This window comes from Apium graveolens, unplaced genomic scaffold (assembly GCF_009905375.1).
Source record: "Apium graveolens cultivar Ventura unplaced genomic scaffold, ASM990537v1 ctg7863, whole genome shotgun sequence".
Taxonomy (NCBI): domain Eukaryota; kingdom Viridiplantae; phylum Streptophyta; class Magnoliopsida; order Apiales; family Apiaceae; genus Apium; species Apium graveolens.
In genome coordinates this window covers 22,783-46,243 of record NW_027420692.1, presented here as the reverse complement: position 1 = coordinate 46,243, position 23,461 = coordinate 22,783, and the positions used below count along the sequence as shown (strand labels likewise).

Sequence of the window (23,461 nt, the reverse complement as noted above, 5' to 3'; positions counted from 1 at the left end):
CTTTTAAAATTTGTATTAAGCTTTCTTTATTTTTAACACTAACATTTTACTAGTTCACACAATAACTTTCCTAATTTTAAAATTTAGCCCTCCACATTAGTAGGGACCCACCACTACGAGAAATAGTGCATACGACATCACCCCTTTAACATCGGTTAGAAATTTCACCGATGTTAAAAGCAGTTTTAACATCGGTCGCTTCAAAAACGATGTTAAAGGTATTGTAAGACATGGGTATCTTAACTAACCGATGTTTATAATCGTTTTTAAAAAAAAAATAAAAAAGGTCCGCTTCTTTCTTTCCCCCCGTTAATACACCAAAAAATTCCCCCTTAACCAAAAATTTTATATTGAGTTTTTCCCCCTTTAACCAAAACCGTTCCCCCTCTCTCTCATTCTCTCTTCTCTTTTCTCTCTTCTCTCTCAGTGTCTCATCTCTCTTCTCTCAGTCTCTCTTCTCCCTCATCTCTCACTGCCTCTCTTCTCAATCACTCTCTACAAACCTAATTATACCCCTATTTGTACTAAATAATTTTGAAAGAAGTTGGGTCTATTCAATTTATGTGAGAAAAGTAAGTTTATTTTGAATTTATTTTCAAATTTTATGTTTTTATTTTAATAGAGTTTTGTTTACAGGTCTTTGGAGCTTTGTTAGTGTTAAAAGAAATTGGGTTTGATTGATTAGTAAAGATTAACTTCTAATCTGCTCGATTAAAAGATTAAAAGTTGGTGTATGTATTGTTAATCTTGAAAGAAGTTGGGTTTACAGATCTTTATATAATCTGTACTGGTGGCCTTTTTATTGTTACTGCTAGACAGGTGTTATATTGATATTAATTTTTTAGAATTTCATGTTGAATCGGAATTTTTGGAGGAAAGCCTATTCAAATTAGAATTTACTGTTGTCATTTCGTTCTTGCATAAATGATTTTATTTGTGTAGCTTATAGCTGAAGATTACATTGATGTTCTAACATTAGTGGGGGGATGCTGTGTTTTTCGGTGGCTGTGCAGGGTCCCAAATATTATATTTTCTTAATGATTTGAACTGTTATTTTATCCATGTCTTCAGAGTGCAGCACGTGTGTTGGTTCCTGTTGAATTTGGGGATCATGGGGTTAAAGGAATGATACTGGCTGCTAATTATGCCAGAGAAATAAAGTTCCATATCTTGGGATCTTCTTAGGAATGCAAATTTCTGTTATTGATTTTGCTCGATCTGTAAGTTAGAGTTTAATTTATAGATTTATTTATGTAGAGCGTTCACTGAAAGATAATATAGAATTAAGATTAACTGCATTGCTTCATTCATCTTGTAGGTGTTGGGTCTAGAAAAGCCAAACAGTTCGAAATTTGATGCTCAGACACTAAATCATGTTGTAATTTTTATGCCAGAGGTACATGCCCGTTCATGATAATAATTGACGGTTATGACATCGACAGATGCCTTTTACATTCCTGAGCTCTAAATGCATCACTGCAAAGCTATATGTTATTAGTCGCGGTTAATTAGTGCCATAGGATATCTTGCATGTTCCAACTAATTAAATGTATAAGAATGTTACAACTAAAAAGTTGATTGATGCTGGTCTGGATTGTGGAGCATGCTCATATTAGTATGTATATAAGACTGGATAAGAGAAATAATGCTTGTCCAGGTATTGGATGGTTCTGACGATATGTTGGTCGACATCTTATCAGAGAAGAAGTGCTAAAATGGCAGCGCAAGGGTTTCAACATTTTGTATAGGAATCAACTTACTTTAAGGTAACCTTGCACGTGTTATATTCACAGAGTCTATTTACTCATCAAGAATCATGTATCTGGAAATTCCTACTATTCATTAGAGTTTACATTACCTATTTATGGCACCTGAGTGTGTGTATAAATGTCTAATAACATTTTAATGTGTTGTTTACAGGGGATGTATTATCAGGAAACCAGCCGGACAGACCAGTTCACTTGGGAGTACTGCAAGAATGGTTTGGCATCCACTGGTGGAATACTCGAGCTTTCGCTCTTTTGTTTACTCTAATATTCATTTCACTACCACTAGTTTTGTTCGGTCGAGTAGGTCAGTACAAATAATCAATGTAGACCTCTCTCGTACATACATTAGCTATGTTCCAGTTTAGTGATCCCTGTATCCCTGTTCTTTGTTTTTTGTTTTAAAGAATCATTAAGGTTTAGCTCAGCAGTATCAGTTCTGTTAGCATTGGTGTTTGTGGGGATATGCTCAGGAATGGCAATCTCAGCACTCTTAGAAGGCAAAACAAATACACCAAAGCTCATACCTCAGTTGGACAATCGAGCCTCCTTCTTTAACCTCTTCGCTTCATCTCCAGTCACCGTCACTGCATTCACTTTTCACATCAATGGTTAGTTACAACTAAGAGAAACAAGCACTCTTAAATGACACTAATTTTCTGAGGAAATTACTTACGAAAATGTTTTTAATTTCAGTTCATATTATTGGAGGGGCGCTTAGGGAAGCATCAGATATGACCTCAGTTCGAATTTCTCTAGTACTTTGTTCAGGAATCTACTTTACCATTGGGATCTTCAGATACCTGTTGTTTGGGGATTCCATTATGGCAGACATAATTGTAAATTAATCAACTTGTGATATGTCCTCTTGTTGTTATTATTTAATGGGTAAATGAGATTGATCCATTTAACTTAAGAGGTAGCAACAAGGTGCTAGTGTGTCATGGAGGCAACAGAGGCAAAACCCTTCATGAATTCTCAGATTATGATTTTGTTATTACTACATATTCTATTGTTGAAGCTGAGTACAGGAAAAATGTTATGCCAGCTAAACATAAGTGCATTTGGTGTGGAAAGTTATTATTTTATGAACATAAGATATCTATTCACCTGAAATATTTTGGCGGTCCAAATGCTATTAGAACTAATAAGCAGTCGAAACAGAAGAAGGGTAAGAATCCTGAACTAAACAGATCAGAGAAAGGCAAGGGTGTTGAGTCGGTGGATGAAGGAAAGGAGGAGTCTTCAAAGAAAGGGAAGCATTACAACAAGGATAAGACTTTTGGAGCTGGTTCTTCTACCAACAAGTCGGAAGGAGTTGAATATGGATCCTGTAACGGCAAATCTACTTTACACTCCGTGAAATGGGATCGTATTATACTGGAAGAGGTGAGTAGGTGGTTACTGTTAGAAATTATTTCATACTTGGCTGGTCTGATTTCTTATCTCATGTGTGTGGATATGTACATATTTAATTCATCTTTCTCACTGTTACTCTTTTTTGCATCTCTTTAAATCCAGATGATGTAGAATAAATTAGGAGCTGCTCTAATCATTTTTTTTGTCCAAATTTAAGCTTATAAGTGTATTTTTTCTGGTCAAGAGTGTCACCAAATTTCTTACTTATAGCTGCTACTACAGCAGGAAGCATCCATTGGGATGACTTTTGTTCGGATGAGATTTTTCACAATAAATTGTATGTTTGATAAATTCCTGAATCGGCTACTGGTGATACCCCTTTCTACTCTAGCAGGACTATCCAGAAGTGTTATTGATTATTTGTTTTGTCAGGAGCCACATTCCAAATTACCGGATTTTGGTAAAGTTGTTTTAGATAGATTCTCTTCTTCTCACTCTAGCAGCGACAACCAAGCCTTAATCAGTCAGTGATTTTTTTCTTATCTTGAAAGCTCTTTGAATTACCCTATTTCGAATTATTGATTTAGTTGAGCTGAGAGCAATGGTTCCTAATCAAGGTCCAGGACACCCTACTTTAGTCATTATCCGAGCTGTTAAGCAAATTATGAGAGAGAATTTATTCAACTGTAAAAGTTTTAAAGCAATAGCGGCCAGAGATAACTTTTTAATTTCAGCTTTGTGCTAAATATTCGGTTGTATTGCTTTTAGACTGATTATTAACTCATATTGCTCTGCGACTAGGGAGCACAAAGGCAAGATCTATGAAGTCATTGACGAAGCTAGAGTTTTTGTGGAAGTTGTACGTGTTGCTACCTACTTTGCTTCAGCTGATACTATTTATGGTTTCGCAGCATATCCATCTGGGGAGAATTGCTTGGGGAATGCGGCTTTAGTGAGCTAGATAGGTTAGGAATGTAATTGTAAGTATATAGTTTTTGATGTTGATGTAGATGTAGATATAGAAATATGTTGGTTGAATGCTGATATATAAGTTTTTTGGTATATATTTGTTCTCTTTTAAGATTATTTTTTATTGATATAGCTTTTAATTATTAAATGGGTTATTCTAATTGAGAGCTTTGTTTATGTATTCAATGGGTTATCCTCGTTGAGAAACTTTGGAGGTAATTCTCCAATTTAAAGTTGTATGCTTGGAATCACTTACCTTGTAGTCTGGTGGATCAATTATCATGTAATCCGATGGATTATCGTCCTTGGTGGATAAGAGGGTAAGCCAAGGCTATACCTAAACCTAAATTCAAGTGAGACATGTAATAATCGGAAATACCTAAAATCCCAATAACATATGTAGGCCTTGGTTCATTGTGACTAGGCCTTATCGTTCGGCATTTTCAGACCGAGTTGGAGTCATAGTTAGATTTGCAGTCGATTCAGGAGTTTTTGTATTAAACTTGGATTAAATAAAATTAAATTAAAAATATGATATTTTTATAACCATACAAAAATTAATGAGCATGTTCAATTTTTAATTAAATTAATTTAATATCTAAATAATTAAAACAATAAAATTAGTTGTTGGCCTCTAATTGAAGATGAAACAAAATTGAGTAATGAATTCATTGCTAAACTCTATTTCTATACCTCATTTTTACGTTAAGATTTTAGCGACACCAATGATTTAACCAATGTAAAAGTTTTACTTAATTCATTTCAGTTAATACTTTTTTAAGTTGGTAGTTCGACTCAAAATTTTGTTGTAATACAACCTCTATTTTTTTATATAAGGCTTTAATTTTTGCACATATTTCAATCCGGTTATTTAGAATTATAATTTTTTAAATTATTTTTGTGAATTAAAAAACTTATCTATTTTTATTCACAGAAAGAAAATTGTGCAAATAAACTTTATCTGCCTAGTTAAAAAACATTGAAATGTGTGTAAAAGTTAAAGCGTCATATAAAAAGGGCGTAATGATTTAGCTCAATGCTAGTTATCATGTGAAAATTCCTTAGTATAAAAAACTAATAAGTTTACATAAGTTCATAAAGAGTTTTTTACAGTTAAGCATGGTGCGTGCATGAGTTCGTCACTATGTGAGTTATCATCAAGAAGCACTTGAATGTATAATTTTACTTTATTGTATTTGACTGGTTAACTACATATCACAACCGGCGTTTCTTGAACACTTTACATCCTCCGCTCTTCTATTTTTTAAGTATGCAATACAACATTTTACATTCATTCAATCAATTATACAAACATGAGCAAGTTAGCTAGGCTACAGCTAATTTGTAATCCGCATCCTTCAGAGTTTCTGGATTGATTGTTTTCTCTATTGTATCAAGTTACACATGGACGGATTTAAGGTGGGCATGGGTGGCCATAGTCCCCTCAAAACCTCTTCATGAGCTTACAATGTTCCAAATTATGTATAAAAATTGATTAGATAGTGTATTTCGTCCTCCCATAAATTGATGATCCCCATATAAATTCACAAATCTTGGAGCATCTCCAACAATGGATTGCCAAAATAGTTGTTAACCTTGTCAAATCATCATGGATATTAATATTTTATTTTCACTCAATTTCATATTAACTTGGCAACATTGTACTCCAATAATTAGTAACATTTGTAGTCCCTAAATTAAATTATAAATAACTCAAAAACTAAAAAAAGTATTATTAATATACACATTTTATACTTATATATATAGGATCTTACTCCACTGAGAACCTGTTTTATTGTGAAATATGAGATTCAATCATAACCACTGATTCTTATATATTATTTAATACTTTACCACACATTAATTTTTTAATATTTAAATATTTTATCACCCTATTCTTTCAAATTCCACCACCTGCCGCCTCCAACCACCGCCGACCTCCATTTCAGACGACCAACATTTCCGGCGACCACCAATAATCATCACCGTCAAATATAATATCACTTACCACCAGAGAATGAAAAATCACCACAATAAGAAATCACCACCATAATAGCATAAATCACTCTATCTGACCACCGGTAAACAGAAAATCACCGCCGGAGAAAAAATCACCATAATTGATCACTTCCTCTACCCACCAGATCCGGCCACTAACTCCATCATTAACTCCAATCACCAATATCATTACCAAAACCTCCAAATTTAATTAAAGAACACCACATTTAAAAAAAAATTATCACAATATCACTACCACGAGCATATATACAAACCACCAATTACATAAGAATCGCCAAATACAAGCTAAAATCACCACAATTAAATTAAAACGACTAATACACAACAAAGAAAATGCAATTTTATGATAAATTATATCCGTACATGATAAAAGGCTAGTGGAATTTTTCTGATCAAAAATATAAATCGGAGGCTATGTATATCTTTGTAGTCGTTAATTTTCAAGTGAAAGACGTCGGCGGCGATGAGGATTGTGCTGGAGGTAGGGGATGAAGATGGAGAGAGAGAGAGAGTGGGAGGGGGAAGGAGAGAGAGAGAGAGAGATGAAAGTCCGAAAATGAGTGATGGAGCGGCGACGTCATCGGGTGGTGGAGGTGGAGAGAGAGAGCAAAGGTTGGGGTTGTGTTGATGAGAGGGACTGATAAAGAAATTTTTGGGTTGGAACAATAATTGTGTGGTGGGGATTAAAAGAAATTTATAAAAAAATTAAAATAGAGGGCTGAGATAGTTCTCATATCTCATGGTTCTCATTTGAGCAACTCCCTATATATATATATATATATATAGGGAATTGCTCAAATGAGAACCTCTATTTTGGTGAGATATGAGATCTAATCCCGGCCATTAATTTTTATTAATTTTTTATAATCTAAACCACACATTTTTTATCCCTTCTTCCTTCCTGCCAATTTCATCTCCTCTGTTTCTCTCACCTCTCACCTGCCACAAATCATTCACACACACTTGTATACATACATAATATATCCACCTTCTACACTTTCCTCTCTCCACCGCCCCCACCCTCCGCCACCCGCCGTCGCAGCCGCCTCATCAAACTTCCACCATTTCTTTTCACCTCCGCCACCACCATCCACCATTGCCGCCTGACCTCCTCTACATCTTTTACAATACACATCACGTACCTCTCTTTTAATCTCCAACTCATCAACTCTCTCCACTGCTTGTTTTCTTTCCCACCGGAACATTCACCGTCGATGCCGGAATCTCAATCCTTAACAACCACTTCCGTTTCAAAATCACTGATGACGGAGATTTACATGGCCTCCTTTATACCCCCATTGTAAAAAATTCGTTCAACCTGTACATATTTAATTTATCACAAATTTTGTTTTTGTGTTATGCAACATCTTTGTAGTTTTAATTAGTTAATTAGAGTTTGTGATGATTGTTGGGATTGATTGAGGTCGTCTAATGATTTTTCGGTTGTGTGATTCGATTTTGGTGCTTATAGTTTATTTGTTGGTGATTTAAATTTAAATATGGTGGTCGGAGTTTATGAAAGGAGCTGGTAGCCAGATCTGGTGGACATAAATAGTTGTTAGATGTGGTAATTTTAGGTTGTCGAAGGCGATTTTTTATATTCTGGGTTTGATTTTTCAATTTTTAGGTGGTGATTTTTTATTTTCCGGAGGTGATTTTTGATTTGACAGTGGTGATTTTGTATTTGACGATGGTGATTTTCCGGTGGCTGCCGGTGGTGGTGGTGGCGGTGGTGGTGGCGGTCGGCGACAGTGGTGGCCGAAAATGGTGGTTGGAGGTAGTGGTAAGCAGAAAGGAGATATGGAAGAGGTGATAGTTAGAGATGATGAAATATAAAAGGAGGTGATAATTAGATCTAGTAATTTTTGTGATGATATTGGTGATCATAGTCGATGAACGGAGTTGGTGGCCGGATCTGGTGGATAAAAGTGGTGACCAGTTGTGATGATTTTTTTCTCCGATGTTGATTTGTTATTTACAGGTGCCCGGAGGGGTGATTTTTATGTTTCCGGCGGTGATTTCTTATTTTGACAGCGGTGATTATATGTTTGACAGTGGTGATTTTCTGGAGGTCGCCGAAGGTAGTGGTTACCGGAAATGGTGATGTCCGGCGGTTGGAGGCGGCGGTGGTTGGCTGGTTTAGAATGAAGATGGGGGAGGTGATAGTTAGTGAAGATGATGTTGAGATTTAAAATGAGTGGTGTAGATTAAAAGTAGTTTTAAATTTTGTGTGGTATAAATTAGATCTCATATCTCATTTTAAAATGAGTTCTCATTTGAGTAAGACCCTATATATATAATTGGAACAATGTAAGCTCGTGGGGAGGTTTTGAGGGGACCATGGCCACCCCATTCCCCCCTAAAATCCGTCCCTGTGTAGTTTGATACAATAGAGACAATGATCAATTCGGGAACCGTAAAGGATGCTGAGTACAGGCTAGCTGAGCTAACTTGCCCATGTTTATATTATTGAATGGATGTAAAAAAATGTTTTTATTGGATACTTAAAATGCTGAAGAACTGAGGATGTAGAATGTTAAAAATAGTAAAATCGCACTCAAGTAAAATTTGAACTCAAGTAATTATATACATTCGAGGGCTTTTTGATGGATAACTCACCCAAATGCATGTAAACTTTTTATATTTTTACGGTTAAGAATTTTCACTTGGTAAACGCAATTGAGCTAAAGTATACTGTACTCATCAATCAAAATTTTCAAAATGACCAACTTAAAAAAATATTTCGTCAAATATTAATAAAGTATTTAGTATTTACTGATCAGAAGTCCATGTCAGCTACATTCTCCACATCATCCACTCACCATTCTCCTGGATCACTCCTCCGTCCTCTTGTCTTGCCTTTGGACCGATTAGGACCACCTTCATTTTTGGTATCCATATAATTTTTGTTTTATCCTTGTTGTTGGAAAATTTCTGTCTTGGTGCTTATCATAAACTTTGTTCAACCTATTGAGACATGAATGAAATGTTAATAGAGATGTGCTTGTTTTTGTTCAACACTTGTGGTCTTGTCCGCATTTCTTAGATTTTGTCTATTAATCATCATGGTAAAAGAGCTACTAATGCAGCACATTTCCTAAGTTTCTTTTGAGTTTTTTTAGTGCATTTTTTGCTTCTTTTTCATTCCTTGAAAGTATGAAGATGGAGAGAGAGAGAGAGGAGGGGGAATGAGAGAGATATAAAAGTCCGACGATGAGTGATGGAGCGGCAGCGGTGTCAGGTGGTGGTGGTGGAGGTGGAGAGAGAGTGCACGGGTTGGGGTGGTGTCGATGAGAGGGAGGGATAAAAAACTGTTGGATTGGAGCAATAATTGTGTGGTAAGGTTTAAAAAAATTATAAAAAAATTAAAATAAAGGGCTGAGATTAGATCTCATATCTCAATATAATTGGGGATCTCATTTGAGTAACTCCATATATATATATATATAGATTAGATAATTTGATGTGCCCCAGATATATTCGCAAACCTTACACATTTTGAGGTTTTATACACATAAATTCATAGTATGGTTCTTGCGAATCCATAATGTCTCAAAAAATTTTGGCTTCAAAAGTCATGTTCTATATTTTGGCCTTCCAAAAAAAATTTCTGGTTCCGTCCCTATAGCTACACTGGTGGAAGTCGCCCCCTGCAGGTTGGGCAATCCATCTTTATATCCATCCACTTAAGTAAGCAATGTGAATGGAAGACATGTTCACATGGCGTTACCTGCACATATAGGTTCGGACAACGTTAGTTAAACAGGGAGTGCCTAGCTACCTTTTAGCCTTAAACATTTTTAATTCACTAAATTTTACATAGCCTTAAACTTCAAGCTGAAAGCTGTCCAAAAGTACCATGCAAAAATCTGGATGTTGAGTGAAATCAATGGGCGTCATGCAAATGACACAGTCACTGGCATGATTTACATCCTGATCCGGCCATTTATGGTAATTATATTTTAGTGGAAACATCTGCATGAGGATCTATGAAAGAAAAAGATCAAAGTTAGGATATGATTTTCATAATTTGATGAAAAAAATTACGAAGCCATGGTTTACAGAAGACAAAAGTTGCAAGCAACAATGAAAAAGAGCATTATACAGACAGGACTCATGAATAAATTGACACAATACTACACTCTAAAAAACATGTCACGATTCCCTGCCTAAATGTTAAACAACATATTATAATTTACATCAAGGTTTTTTGAAAAACACAAGGGATTTAGAGTGATGTCTTATCACATCGATATGAGAAATCCTAAGTATGAAATTGATTGTGGTTCCTCATTTATTTAAGAATCCTTAAGCATTATAGTTATTGCAGCTCCTCAGAATATTGGTTGGCACTCTCTTTACAACAATATACAGGGATTAGGCATTCTCTCCCTTGATTTTATATAAAAATAACAGGGAAGAGTTACATAAACTAATTAACAAAATAGAGAAGGGTTGCACGAACTAATATATGGTGAAAAGTTACATCAAACTTGCCAAAAAATGAAGAATCGACATCCAAGATAGTGTTGTAGAAGAAGAATGTTTGCTTGCAAATTAACAAAACCCACCAAATAGATGCACCAACTCCTGTCAGGCTTAATGTGCATGAAGTTGCGGGGACATCCAAAGATATATAAAGGAATTGCAAGCCGAATTACACTCATTCCAATAATATAACTAGGCTGTAGTGGCTTTCTTGGGTCACGAAAAACATTTGTGGCGATCTGAGGTATCCAGTAGGAGTGCACAACCAGAGTAATAACTGGAAGGAATTTAGGGAACTCATACGTGCACAGAATAACTCCCAAAAGGATACCACCTGCAAAACGTAAACCATAAAGATGTGTGAGTGTGAAGTAGCACTACTTCCCTACTAAGAATAAATATCCATAACTTTTATTCCACAAAAAAGTTATACGCCATCAAATGTTTTTATCAGAAATCTTATTTTACAAGTACACAAATGCTTTTCTTTCAAATACAGAAGAAGAGTATAGCTTAGGATTGCAACTGTTCTGGAGCAGAACTGGCAACCGTATATATCCTCTCAAAAGAATCATGATTATGTTTTCTGGTATAATAATATCTTCTGTTACTAGAATGAACCTGACATATACTGCCAAACACTACAACAGCACAACGTTGCACAAGTTCATGCAATAAAATGATCATAATCTTAGCATTGCATGTACGAATATCAGAACACGTAATCCAAGTAACAGAGATACATGTTAGATTGGGGAAGCAATTCAAAATTTAAAATTGAAAAAGGTATATTCCTATACAGAGTGGCCCGAGATTCAGGTATAAGTGCATTCATAGTGATAAATGTTCAATGTGAATCTCAAGTTATGAATTTCAAAGGTATGCATACAGAACAGAAATTCATTACAAACAGCTAAGCAAAATTTTTACTCACAGAAATAAATACAAAGAACTGAAAGTTCACGCTTCGCTTCCACACTCTGTATGTAATTTATAGGCCTATTTGCCTTCCATATATGGAGAAAAAATCTCAACTCACAAAAAGAGAAGACAACAAACTTGAAGAATGCAGCAGTGGCAAATGCGTTATATAATTGTTCTGCATACATGAAGAAGTGACGATTATGGAGAACACAAGTAGTGAGAAATAGTTTTTCAAAATAATATAATTTGGTCAATGCCAAAGACAGAGAATAAGTTTTATTCTAATTACCAATTGTGATTCCTGCAGTCAGATATAAAAGACAAAGGTATGCATCCATGATAGCCTGTTGTCCAATTGTGAAACTTGAAACTTTGACAGCTCCCTGACAGTAGGATGGAATATCCGTCAGCTAGTATTTAACGAAACTGCAAATATCCATAAAATAAGAACGGTACAAGTGTCTCAAAACAACAAAACTGCAGTAGCTGATCACTGGCACAAATTGTGAATCCTACAGAAGCAACATATAGGATCGAGATGGAACCCTTACAGATTGTGTGTTGCTATGTTTCCTTTGCTGAATTAACAGGAGAACTTGAAGGATAGAGATCTAATATATGGCAGACGGTTAAGGAGAATCAACCATTCTCAATCTATCAATACATAATGTTTGATCAAGTAATGTTAGAGAAGGATACAAAAGTGACCATCAGGTTATAATTAAATGCTTTGTCAAAAAACATCTCAGTGTTTACAGAAGTTGCATTCAATTGCATGGGCGGCAGACAATCTCCATTGTCATCCATCAAAAATCTTACCAATGCGGCCATTAAAGGCCTTGAGCTCCCGAATCTTAGTAATAAATACAGCAAATAATAACCTTAGTTTTTTATCCATAACATTTGGCGCCGTCTGTGGGAAAGCACAACAACAACCATGGCGAGAACACGGAGAACAATTAGAGCTCTGGAGGAAGGAACACCATCAGGGACAACTCAGGTGATTTCGTCAACCATGGAGATTCCTCCCCATTCAACGTATGCATCTACTCAAGGGAAAGCCCAGATAGGGGCAACTCAACCTCAGCCACAAGGGACAACTCCCCCGACTATTCAAGGTACAAATCCTCAAGTTCAACAAGTACATGTACCTGTGAATTCTCGACCCGTCGGGTATGAATATTCAACTATTGTTACTACTAACCCCCCTTATGGGATGCCCCTTCACCCTTAGGTTGGAGGAAGTGGATATGCTGGGCGAAGTGAAGCACGAGGGCAGTCGCCCCCCATATACGAGGTTTGGCTCCTATCCCCGAGGATCGGGAGTTTTCTGGTCCTTACACTGAGAGAGACTCCGAATCTTCGGATGATGAAGTGGCCCCGAGAAGGAGGTGTCCTGGCAAAGAGCCAATGGCCGATGGGAGGCAATGCCCTCAAAGCACCCCAGGGGCGAATCCCCAAGAAGTGCAGGAAAGGATCAGGGCTCATGTGGCTGAGATCCAAAGGCTGAGGCGTGATTTGGAGGCTCACCAGGCCACCAGACCCCAGATACCTCCTAGGGGGAGAAATCCTCCTCCTGTCATAGACCTGGATGGTCCGGTACGAAGAAGGGCTGTCGTCCCAAGAACTGATCCAAGCAATCTCCTTCCCCTTGGAGATCCTGATGATCCAACTCCACCCTTCACAGAAGAGATAATGAATGCCCATATCTCAAAAAAATTCAAGATACCCACTATCAAAGCCTATGATGGCACGGGAGACCCCGCTAATCATGTTAGGACATTCTCTAATGCACTGCTGCTGCAACCCGTGAATGATGCTATAAAGTGTCGGGCCTTCCCTCAAATCCTGTCGGGTATGGCTCAAAGATGGTAGAGTCGCTTGCCCCCAAACTCCATTGGATCGTTCAGAGAATTAAGTCAGGCTTTTATTAAGCAATTCATCAGTGTAAGAGTCCATGAGAAAAGTTCAGTATCTCTTATGAGTCTTGTGCAGGGAGCTAAGGAATCCTTGAGAGATTACCTGAATCATTTCACAAAAGAGGCTTTAAAAGTCCCGGACCTTGATGATAAGGTAGCCATGATAGCACTGCAACAAGGAACTAGGGACGAGTTTTTCGAGATGTCCTTGGCCAAACGTCCCCCTGAAAGCATGTTGCAGCTCCAAGAGAGGGCAGGGAAGTATATCAAGGTTGAAGAAAGTATGAGGAAGACTGTAGTAAGTAATGAGCCCACTGGAGGCAAGAAGCGGAAAACTGATTTAGAATATATTGCAAAGGACAAATATCCTAGAACCGAACAAAACCCTGATTTAACCCCCAAGAAGGGAGGACCTGGGCAAAAGTTCACTGAATACGCTAAGCTGAATGCTCCTAGAAGTCAGATTTTGATGGAGATTAAGAAAGATAGAGATATTCGCTGACCTAAGCCCTTGAAGGCTGATCCCGCCAAGCTAGATAAGAGCAAGTATTGTAGGTTTTATAAGGATGTTGGCCATGACACCGATGAGTGTAGGCAATTGAAAGATGAAATTGAGTTTTTGATTCGAAAAGGAAGATTGAACAAGTATACTGGAGATGGAGGGGACAGAAATAATAATGGAAGGAAGAACTTTGAAGATCGTAGGAGGGACCAAGACGATCAGGGGCGGAATCCCCAACCTAGAGGGCCGGTTATAAATGAAATTTTTGGAGGACCACGACGCCCTCGAGGACCTGTGATAAACACGATCTTTGGAGGTCCAACTGCTGCTGGATTGTCCAAAAATTCCAGAAAGGCATATACTAGGGAGGTTATGCATATTGTTGGAGAAGCCCCGAAGAGGGCCAGGACAGAAGTAACGTTGGCTTTTGATGATTCTGACCTAGAGGGCGTGAAGTTCCCTCATGACGACCCGCTGGTCATAACACCGATAACAGGAAATAGCCCGGTTAAGAGGGTCCTTGTGGATAATGGTGCTTCTGTGGATATCTTGCTCCACGACACCTTTCTAAGGATGGGGTATAACGACTTCCAGTTGACACCAACCGACATGCCGATATATGGATTTGCTGGAGTAGAATGTCCTGTGGAAGGGATAATTAAATTGCTAACCACCATAGGTACGGAACCAAGGCAAGCAACGCAGATGCTGGATTTCGTGGTGGTAAAGGCTAGTTCAACTTATAATGCTATCATGAGGAGAACAGGGATACATGCCTTCAAGGCAGTCCCCTCTTCCTATCATTCAGTTATGAAGTTTCCCACCCGAAACAGGATTGGAGAAGAGAGAGGAGATCAAAAAATGGCTAGAAGCTGTTATGTGGCCTCTTTGAGAGCGGATGGAGTCGGGGGGCAGGTTCTTCCTTTCAAAGATATGGATGTCCTAGAAAATGACGAGAATGGAGGAAGGCCAGCAGAAGACTTGGTTTCCGTTCCTTTAGACCCCGAAAATCCTGAGAGGATGACTTTCATTGGAGCCACATTAGAGGAGCCCCTTAGAGGGCAGTTGGTGAAATTTTTGCAAGAAAATAGTGATGTATTTGCATGGTCAGCAGCTGATATGCCAAGCATAGACCCAGAATTGATTACTCACAGGTTAAACATGGATCCAAGCCGGAAGACAGTAAAATAAAAGAAAAGAAATTTTGCCCCAGAAAGACAAGAGGCTATAAAACAGGAAGTAGAAAAACTCTTAGAGGCTGATTTAATTGAGGAGATTCAATTTCTGGAGTGGTTAGAAAACCCTGTAATGGTGAAGAAGGCTAATGGAAAGTGGAGGATGTGTATAGACTTCACTGATCTGAATGATGCATGCCCCAAAGACTATTTTCCGCTGCCAAGAATTGATACTTTGATTGATGCCACTACTGGACATGAGATGCTGAGTTTCATGGATGGATTTAGCGGATACAACCAGATCAAAATGCATAAGGATGACATTCCAAAGGTATCATTTATCACTGACTTTGGTGTTTATTGTTATCTTGTTATGACGTTTGGTCTCAAGAATGCAGGAGCCACCTATGAAAGGTTGGTGAATAAACTTTTTAAGGATCTTATTGGTAAGACTATGGAAGTCTATGTTGATGACATGTTAGTCAAGAGTCTAGTAAAGACTGATCATATAACCCATTTGACGGAAGCTTTTGAGGTCCTGAGGTACCACAAGATGATGTTGAATCCTACGAAGTGTGCTTTCGGAGTAAGATCTGGAAAATTCTTGGGATTGATGGTCTCAAAGAGGGGAATTGAGGCTAACCCGGATAAAATAAAGGCGATCCTGGACATGGAACCACCAAAAACTGTCAAGGATGTTCAGAAGCTCACAGGAAGGGTTGCTGCGCTAGGACGATTCATCTCCAAGTCGGGAGACAAGTGTTTGTCATTCTTCAAGTTACTAAAGAGCATCAAAGACTTTGTATGGAGTGAGGAAAACCAGAAGGCATTTGAAGAGTTAAAGAAGTATATGGCCCAGGCCCCGTTGTTGGCCAAGCCAGTTCTGAGTGAAGTTTTATTCTTGTACTTGGCTGTTTCAGAGAGCGCCTTGAGCGCGGTGTTGGTTAAGGAGGAGCTAAAAGTCCAGAAACCCGTGTATTATGTCAGCAAAATTCTGCATGGTGCTGAATTAAATTATTCAACTATTGAGAAATTTGCTCTAGCCTTGGTAATGGCTTCAAGAAAACTGTGTCCTTACTTTCAGGCTCATCAGATTGAGGTGCTAACGAATCAGCCACTAAGAAATATCATTCACAGTCCCAAGATAAGTGGGAGATTGATTAAGTGGGCAATAGAGTTGGGAGAGTTCGATCTCAAGTATAAGCCACGTACGGCCATAAAAGCCCAGGTACTAGCTGACTTCATGGTGGAATGTACCATACCCAACCAAGAAGTCGGGGGGCAGGAAGATACCATACCTCAAGATAAGGGAGTCGATAATGGGGACAGAGAGAAGGATGATAAGGAGAAAGAATATTGGGTTCTCTATTTTGATGGAGCATCAAAAACAAATTCCAGTGGAGTAGGGTTGGTTTTGCAAAGTCCTGATGGGTTCTTAATTGAGTATGCTATGAAGCTAGACTTCCTAACCACAAACAATGAGGTAGAGTATGAAGCCCTGATAGCTGGCCTTGGTCTAGCTGGGACACTTAGAGTCAAAAACTTAAAGGTCCGTGGAGACTCGAAGCTGATCATATCCCAGGTAAAGGGAGAATTTGAGACAAGGGATGATACGATGGCTAAGTATGTCCGCCTAGTAAGGGCTGTGATGACCCAATTTAATGAATGCCATGTTGAACACATTCCAAGGGAAGAAAATGCTAAAGCAGATGCGGTATCAAAGTTTGCTTCATCTGAGATAGAAGAAAGTTCAGGAAGTGTGTACTTCCGTGTTTTGAAGACACGAAGCATAGATGTTAAGCTTGTGGCTCCCATAGGCCTGGGGACGTCATGGATTGATCCTATCAAGGCTCACATTCAAATCGGTTGGTTACCAAGTGATGCAACTGAAGCACGGAAGATAACTGTTCGAGCACTAAGGTACTCTTTGATAGATGGGATTCTTTACAAAAGATCTTTCGTGGTTCCCTACTTGAGGTGTCTCAGGCCCGATGAGGCACGCTTGGCTCTTGAAGAAGTGCATGAAGGTATTTGTGGACAACACTTGGGGGGCATGGCCTTGGCTCATAAGATAACTCATTTAGGCTTTTATTGGCCAGAAATGATGCCTGATGCCAAAAAATACGTGAAGAAATGTGACCGCTGTCAGAAGCATGCACCTGTTGTTAGACAACCCCCCGAGATGCTGACCTCTATCAACTCGCCCATTCCTTTTGCTATGTGGGGAATGGATATTTTGGGGCCTTTTCCCATGGCCACAACACAAAGGAAGTTTCTGATTGTAGCCATTGATTATTTCACCAAGTGGATCGAAGCCAAACCCTTGGCCAAGATCACAACTAAGCAGGTTGCACAATTCCTGTGGGAAAACATTATGTGCCGATATGGAATTCCCCGTATCCTCGTCAGTGACAATGGAACACAATTCAACAATGAGGAATTCAAGAAGTATTGTGAAGAAAATGAAATTGAGTTACGGTTCACCTCTGTGCCTTACCCGCAAGCCAATGGGTAAGCGGAGGTAGCAAATCGGATAATCCTGGATGGACTAAAGAAGAGGATCGAGAAGTCAAGAAATAATTGGGTGGATGAAATACTTCCAATATTATGGGCCTACAGGACTACCTGTAGAGTCACGACAGGAGCAACTCCCTTCATGTTGGCATATGGGGCAGAAGCAGTAGTTCTAGTAGAGATATCACATTCCTCTCCAAGGATTCAGGCTTTCAATGCAGAAGAAAATGAAGAAGGGCAGAGGTTAGCCCTGGATTTAATCGATGAAGTACGAGATAAGGCTAATGCAATGATAGTAGAATATCAGAAAAAGGCTTCATTCTACTACAACCTAAGGGTTAAAGAAAGGTTTTTCAAACAAGGTGACCTAGTCTTGAGAAAGATAGAAGCTTCTTGTGTCGGACAAAAAGGAAAGCTTGCCCCGAATTGGGAAGGGTCGTACAAAGTCAAGAGCGTTCAGGGTAGAGGAACCTACAAGCTGGAAACTATGGATGGTTTTGAAGTCCCGAGAACCTGGCATGCACAAAACCTGAAGGTTTACTATGTGTAAGATAGTCGAAGTACGATTCTTGCTTGTCATTATGACAAGCAGGTTTAAAAGCACCTTGAAGCTTTGCTTACGTAGGACTTTATATTCTATTAGAGTTTACATTGTCAAGTTATTATTGATTAGGGTTGAACCCATGCTATGTAAGGTTTTGGAAAACCAGACTTCGTATTAAAGAGTTTGAAATTATTTCAATCTAAGGATGCTTAAAGTTTAAGTGCATATTAAGTACTATAAAGAAGAAAGAGGCAAATAAGGAAAACAGCATATCTAATATAGCCCCGAAGGGTAACAACTTCTGACATAAACTAAATTCACATATTTTCTCGAAAAAAGATATACAAAAAAAACTTAGGCCTCGGAAGCCTCGGATTCTTCAGAACCACTATCTGAAGTCTCCTCGGACGTCTCAGTTGTCCCCTCAAAAGTCCCCGTAGAGGTCCCATCAGATCCACCTTCGGATGCTTTGGATGATGCGGGAGACACTGGATTCTGAGGCGCAGCCCTTGGAGGCTCTTCCACCCTGACCTTCTTCTCAGCAGGCGCAGAATCTTCTTCGGAAGAAGTCTCCTCCTCCCCAGAGCTGGACTTGAGTTCTTTCCTCTTGTGGCCTGGGCTCCCCGAAGGGCCGTCTTTGATCAAATCAACCAGCTTGTCAGTAACACCCCCAAGCTCCGGGACTCGCACAGGGCAAGGAAAGGAGGACCGCTCAAGGATTTCTGGAAACTCATCTTGGACGGCCTCTACAGCAGCATCCCAGCCTTCTTTATAGCTAATTGGGTGAAGAAGGGCATCGTGCTCCACCATCAAGTCTTTGAACTCCTGGGTGTCCATCCAGCCGTCAAAGGCTTTATCTTTCTGCGCCTTCAGAATAACATTTTCGACCCGGGCCGTTTCCAGGTCAGAAGTGGAAGAGGCCAGTTGAGCTTCAAGGGCCTCTATTCTCTGGTTGGCCTCCTCCAACTTCTTGTTAGCATCTTCCAGGCCAACCTTCCAAGCCGTAGCTTGGTGAATTGCCCCTTGGAAGTGGGCGTTAGCCTGCAAGAGAAGCAGCAAAAGTATGAGAAAAGAAACATGAAAAGGCAAGTATGAAGGGCATAGGTAAATGACGTACCGTCGTCAAAGCCTGCGCTCCGAAAAGCTCATTCCCCTCTAAGTCCTGTTGAAGGACAAAGTCTTGATAATCCACCGGGGAGATGGAATGCTTGGACCATTCCTTGGACAGCGCCGTGCTGCCAGTGATTGAATCCTTGCCCCGGATCCCCCAAGCAGGTTGAAAATAGGCCCCTGGCCTCTGCTTGGTGCGCAAAACCTGGCTGGGGCCTTCCTCGCCCGGTTCTATTGCTTGAAGAAGGAACTCAGGGAAGCGGTCACCAAGGCGTGGGACTTTAAAGACCTTTCCAGCCCTCTTCATCCTGGTTGTCTCCAGGTCCTTAGGCTTGGTAGCCTCCTCAATCTTCTCAGCCACTGCAACAAAAGAAGTAAGTTGAAAAATCAATGGAATAGAAAATGAAGGAAATAAAAAGGAGGTAAGGAAGGGAACTTACTTTTCTTATGAACGGGCGAGAGGCCGCGTTCTACCAGGACGGTCTCCCGGATAAGGTCCCAAGAATGGGAAGTCCCATTGTCTTGCGTAAGGAGGTTGAAAGCTCTAGCCTCCTCCTCAGACAAAGTTATATCATTTGGGCTCCCATCCACGGCCAGCCCAAAGGACGACCGAAATAGGGTGCCCCAATCTCCACCTTCCCAAACAATGAATAAAAAATCTTTCTTTCACCCCAAGTTGTTGTCGAGGATGGACTTCCCATTCACAATATGGGGAATAGTGGGGCGCTGGTTTAGAGAAACCCAACCCGGACTTTTATCAGGGCTGTTTTTGAACTGGAAAATTTTCCTGAAAATGGCAACGGAAGTAGGGACCTCGTGCTTGGCACATTGTGACAGTTAGCACAGAATAAGCCTCCAAGAATTGGGGGGGGGGGAGTTGGCAAGGGCTGATGCCCACATCAGCCAGTAACAAGGGAATGAATGGATGAAAAAGGAGTCTGATACCTACCCTTAGAGTATCCCTATAGACGCATAATGCGTCCTTTTTCCACTGGCAAGCCCTGTCAGCCGGACCCGCGAGAACAAGCTTAAAAGGTTCCTTGATTTTGAAGCAGCTGCTCAACTTTTCCAGCTCCTTGAGATCCCATAAAGCGCTAATATGGTCGTGCGCGTCCAGATGCGCATCAGACGGGTACTCGTCCCCTCGAGTGTTGATCATGTCGATCAAAGAAGTGTACCTCGATCGAATAGGAAATTCATTGGACTTTCTAGCCACATTCATCTCGGCCAAGCGAGTTATTTTTTTGTCAGCCATCTGAAAAAAGGGGGGCACGTAAGCAGGCTATCTTAAAAGGGCACACAATGGAAAAATAGACACGAAAAGTAATGGGAGGAATTTTACCTGAAAAAGCACTCCTAAAAAAGGATTTGAGCTCCGACTTGTTGTTATTGCTCTGAGAATCTTAGCAGGAGGAGAAAGAAGAAAACTTAGAAATGAGAAGGTGAGAAGTAGTAGTCTCTCCTCAGTCCTTTATGTAATTGGAAAAGGAAGTTGAAGGGACGAAGGCCCATTAAGGACAAAGGCCCATAGGAAAAAGCCCAGAAAAAAGGAATATTCTAGAATATTCCTAGGGATTCTAGAGGATTCTAAACAGGGTATACTAAGCTCAGATTAATATTAAGCCCAATAAAGATTTGAAAAAGCCCAAATAAAAAAGGCCCAGTAAGATTTGGAAAAGCCCAATAAAAGAGGCCCATTAAGATTTGTAAAAGCCCAATAAGATTTGGAAAAGCCCAATAGAAGAGGCTCAGTAAAATTTAATAAGGCCCAATAAAGAAGGCCAGGCCCAAATCCAATTAGGATTTGGAAAATACAATACCCTAAATTAAAGCCAAATGAAGAAGGCTAGTGGAAGACCAGAATCCAGGTCGAAATCCAGGTCGTGAATCCTGCCCGAAATCTTTCGAGCAGACACCCGAAAATAACGGGTAAAAAAGACCAGAATCCAGGTCGAAATCCAGGTCGTGATACCTGCCCGAAATCTTTCGAGCAGACACCCGAAAATAGCTGGAATAACGGGACTGAATTAAGGTCGAAACTTCAACCAGGAATGAGGTCGAATAAACCAAGCATCTTTCAAGAATGTGGATTAAAAATCCAGGTCGAAGTTCGACTAGGATCCTGGTCGAATTCCAGGTCGTGGATCCTAGTCGAAATCCTTCGACAGGAAGCAAGAGAATCAAAAAAATTTCGAACAGGATTCAGGTCGAAATGTCGACTAGAATCCTGGTCGAAATCCTAGTCGATAGGCTCAAGACCAGGAGCTAAAAAAAGTGGGGGAGTTTTCGACCTAGATCCAGGTCGAAAGTTCGACTAGGATCCTGGTCAAATTCCAGGTCGTGGATCCTAGTCGAATTCCTTCGACCAGGATGGCAAGGCTGACCCCTATTTCGACTAGGATCCAGGTCGAAATTTCGACTAGGATCTTGGTCGAAAAAGGGCTGGAAATCTAAAAAATCAAGAAATTAAGGATAAATCCCAGAAAATTAGGGAAAAATCCAGAAAATTAGGGAAAAAAAACCCAGAAAATTAGGGAAAAATCCCAGAAAATTAGGGAAAAAATCCAGAAATTAAGGGAAAACCCCAAAAAATTAGGGAAAAATCCCAGAAAATTAGGGAAAAATCCAGAAATTAAGGGAAAAATCCAGAGAATTAGGGAAAAATCCCGGAAATAAGGGAAAAATTCCTGGAAATTAAGATAATTCCTGAATAAAAGGAAAATTCATTGTAAATGTGTAGGTCGCTCCACACTTTACGTAAAACGAAACCCTGTAAGGGAACGAATAGACTTAACTTCTGCGAAACCTAATCAATGTTTCCCAAAAGTTGGGGGGCAAATGATAGGGATAAATAAATTATGATAGTATAATTAAATACTGCATTAATTGTACAAGGTGTGGACTGCTAGGCCCAATAAGAAGATGTATGACATTCAGACCAGAAAGGTTAACATGCTGATCAGGCCTGATGGACCAGATCAGGCCTGATGGAACAAAGAAGGCCCAAAAACCCTGATTATTAATTAATTTCGTAATTAATTAATAAGGGAAAAATTAGCTATTGAGAAGAGTCCCGATAAGGATATAAATCCTTACAGATTAGCCTCAAGGGGACCTAAAAGGATAAGGAATCAGTTTCCTACTATCTAGGACTCCAAAGTCCATTCTAATTATGAGACTTGCCCACCAAGTCTCGTATACCAAGTCCAATTCAAGGACTCCCAACATCTATATAATGGGCCTCACCCCACAGATCAGAACTATGTTTTTTGGCTTGATTCTCTAATTCACAGAGATACGTAGACATCTCGTAAAGGTAGAATTAAGCTACGAAACACGAGAGCAGCTATTAAAGGCCTTGAGCTCCCGAATCTTAGTAATAAATACAGCAAATAATAACCTTAGTTTTTTATCCATAACACCGGTCAACGTCGATTTCAGAAGCCGTAGCTTCACCAACAACCATGTTCACTACAGGCCCAATTGCTGTTCCAAGCACAACATTCGCTTGCGCTACCTCAGTTTTCTTCGCTTTCTTCGTAGGGCAGTCCTTACTCCAGTGCCCAACCTACCCACAAGATGTGCATGGTTTGTTTGCCTTGGGTTTCTTGGCCTTGTCCTTGTCACTCTTAGGTTTATTACTATTAGTTTTCTTAGCAAGAGCCTTCCTCTTCTGTCCTACAGTTGCTATGTTTACCTTCAAGGTACCATGTTTAGTAGGCATCACATGTCCCTTTTTGGACTTGTGTTGTTCTTGCACCGAGATGTCCAGCATAAGGTTGGTCCAGGTGATCTCTCCTTTCTGTCTTTTCAGGGAGAGAGAGAACTCTTCCCAAGACTTTGGGAGCTTTTCAATCACACTCATCACCTTGAACTTCTCTGGGAGGTCCATTCCAGACTCCTTCAAAGCATGCACTATCATCTCGAACTCATGCACTGCTCAGTCATGGACTTATTTTCCACCAGCTTGAACTCGAGGAACCTTGCCACAGAATATTTTTCTAGACCTTGTGAGTGAGTATTATGTGTCTAGTCCAGCTTCTCCCATAAGAGTTTTGCAGAGTAGGCATCAGAAGAATAGACATTAAACAAAGTGTTTGTTAGTGCCGCCAAAATGGCCGCCCTAGCCACTCCATCCTTCTCAGCCCACTTTGCAAAAGCCTTAACTATGT

General features: G+C 39.7%; 2 protein-coding genes across 2 annotated transcripts; one reads left to right on the top strand and one right to left on the bottom strand.

The window, feature by feature from the left end:
• The first annotated feature begins 1,074 nt into the window (after nt 1–1,074).
• Nucleotides 1,075–2,614, top strand: LOC141704453 (amino acid transporter AVT6C-like). Its single transcript, XM_074507707.1, has 5 exons — nt 1,075–1,220; nt 1,319–1,396; nt 1,921–1,996; nt 2,198–2,377; nt 2,463–2,614. The coding sequence occupies exons 1-5, from the start codon at nt 1,188–1,190 to the stop codon at nt 2,612–2,614; spliced, it is 519 nt and encodes a 172-aa protein (XP_074363808.1). The 5' UTR covers nt 1,075–1,187.
• A 7,111-nt stretch (nt 2,615–9,725) lies between these two features.
• Nucleotides 9,726–12,332, bottom strand: LOC141704450 (transmembrane E3 ubiquitin-protein ligase FLY1-like). The gene is made up of 7 exons (XM_074507688.1): nt 12,225–12,332; nt 12,077–12,136; nt 11,815–11,908; nt 11,536–11,700; nt 10,607–10,935; nt 9,972–10,088; nt 9,726–9,843 (listed from the first exon to the last, which is right to left on the bottom strand). Exons 1-7 carry the CDS (start codon nt 12,330–12,332, stop codon nt 9,742–9,744), a joined length of 975 nt encoding a protein of 324 aa, XP_074363789.1. The 3' UTR covers nt 9,726–9,741.
• Between the last annotated feature and the right edge of the window lie 11,129 nt (nt 12,333–23,461).

What these genes read in the sequence shown, in the direction of transcription:
- LOC141704453 (XM_074507707.1), top strand. Translation starts at nt 1,188, where the DNA reads ATGCAAATTTCTGTTATTGATTTTGCTCGATCT. An exon ending in TTGTAATTTTTATGCCAGAG is followed by an intron (nt 1,397 to 1,920) that starts GTACATGCCCGT and finishes TGTTGTTTACAG; the next exon opens with GGGATGTATTATCAGGAAAC. An exon ending in ATTCACTTTTCACATCAATG is followed by an intron (nt 2,378 to 2,462) that starts GTTAGTTACAAC and finishes TTTTAATTTCAG; the next exon opens with TTCATATTATTGGAGGGGCG.
- LOC141704450 (XM_074507688.1), bottom strand. Translation starts at nt 12,332, where the DNA reads ATGGATGACAATGGAGATTGTCTGCCGCCCATGCAATTGAATGCAACT. An exon ending in ATAACCTGATGGTCACTTTT is followed by an intron (nt 12,137 to 12,224) that starts GTATCCTTCTCT and finishes GCCATATATTAG; the next exon opens with ATCTCTATCCTTCAAGTTCT. An exon ending in AGTTCTTTGTATTTATTTCT is followed by an intron (nt 10,936 to 11,535) that starts GTGAGTAAAAAT and finishes TACGTTTTGCAG; the next exon opens with GTGGTATCCTTTTGGGAGTT.